Genomic DNA, 1,429 nt, shown 5'->3' with positions numbered 1-1,429 from the left:
GCTCTGTGTAACAGATTTTTGGCCCAGGTTTTCTGTTACTTTATCAGTTATGTAAATATTTAACTGAGAGATGTGAGATTTAACCAGTCTCTTACACGTGTGAATGCCTTCTAGGCAGGAATCATATGTCATAGATCCACACACTTCTCATGAATCCTCAGATTTGCTTTGAGTTTTCAATTGGATCCTGGATTGAGGCATTCTCTGCTGCTCTCCCCACTACCTACTCATCTCTCATCTAACCTTTTGTGGCCCCCGGAAGATCAACCATTTCTTCTGTGACTCAGACCCCATTTTCAAATTCTCCTGCTCAGAAACAATTTTTGTGGAGGCCCTGGCATACACACATAGCTCTGTTGTGATTCTCTGTTCTCTGCTTCTCACTTTCTCCTCTTATGCCAATACTGTGGCCACAGTAGTCAGGCTGGCTTCCTGAGAAGCTGGGAACAAAACTGTTCCCACCTGTGCCTCCCACTTCACTGTATTCACCATCTACTATGGCACCATTATCCTTGCCTACATCTGCCCTCCTGCCAAGTAAAACTTTAACATTGGTAAAGTGGTGTTCATGTTCTACTGTGTGGAAAAGTTCTAGCTCATAAAGCATTTTTCTCTGCATTGTTCAATTTTGATGATATCTCAAAACTTCCCAATCTTTCTTGTGAAGAAAAGTGCTCTTTAAGCTAGAACTCTCCTGAAAGCTTTCTTCAAGTCCTAGTTTCTCAGGGTATAGATGAGAGGGTTTACCAAAGGGGTGACTCCACAGTAGGGCTACATATGGCCAGGTACCGATCATAGGCCATCACGGCTAGCAGGATGCACTCTGTAGCTCCCAAGGAGAAGAAGAAATACAGCTGGGCAATGCATGTGGGAACAGAGATGGTGACAGCTTCGGAGAGGCAGATGGCCAGCAGCTTAGGCACTGTGGTTGTAGTGTACCAGATCTCCAAGAAGGACAGATTCCCTAAGAAGGTGTACATGGATGTCTGGAGGGTGGAGTCCATGAGAATGATGAAGAAGATGAGGGTTTTCCCCAGAAGGGAGAGCAAGTACACAGTGAGGAAGGTCACAAGACTACAAGCCACAGGGAGGGAGGGCCCCAGAGTCCCAGGAAAATGAACTCTGTCACTGTGGTTCAGTTTGCTTAGTCCATACCTCATCTGGTCTCATCTCAGAGGATCAACAGCACCAGATGACAGTAGATGACCAAGTAGTTAAGAATGGAAAATTTGTATTCACTTATTTAGTGTTGTGATGGTCTCTAATAGCAGCAATTAATGCTGTAAAAATGTGATCCAAAGTTGTCTGAACACTTTAGAAGGTTTGTCTCATTTGATTTTCAAGATAATTTTTCAGTGTCACTATTCTAACAATGTCCAACTTTAGGAATAAAGGACCTCCTGGAGTGAGTAGTTATTACACAGCTGCA

General features: G+C 43.7%; 1 protein-coding gene across 1 annotated transcript; it reads right to left on the bottom strand.

Moving 5' to 3' along the window:
- Positions 1-743: 743 nt before the first annotated feature.
- On the bottom strand, positions 744-1,160 carry LOC147826824 (olfactory receptor 6N2-like). The gene has a single exon (XM_087216973.1). The coding sequence runs from the start codon at positions 1,158-1,160 to the stop codon at positions 744-746; it is 417 nt and encodes a 138-aa protein (XP_087073099.1).
- Between the last annotated feature and the right edge of the window lie 269 nt (positions 1,161-1,429).

The sequence above is a fragment of the Heterocephalus glaber genome, unplaced genomic scaffold, assembly GCF_053883595.1.
Source record: "Heterocephalus glaber isolate CG9 unplaced genomic scaffold, H.glaber_assembly_v1.0 deba00001461, whole genome shotgun sequence".
Lineage (NCBI taxonomy): Eukaryota > Metazoa > Chordata > Mammalia > Rodentia > Bathyergidae > Heterocephalus > Heterocephalus glaber.
The sequence above is the reverse complement of the archived record's forward strand: the minus strand, read 5'-3'. Positions and strand labels throughout refer to the sequence as shown.

Coding starts and splice junctions, on each gene's coding strand:
- LOC147826824 (XM_087216973.1), bottom strand. CDS start 1,160: ATGAGGTATGGACTAAGCAAACTGAACCACAGTGACAGAGTTCATTTT.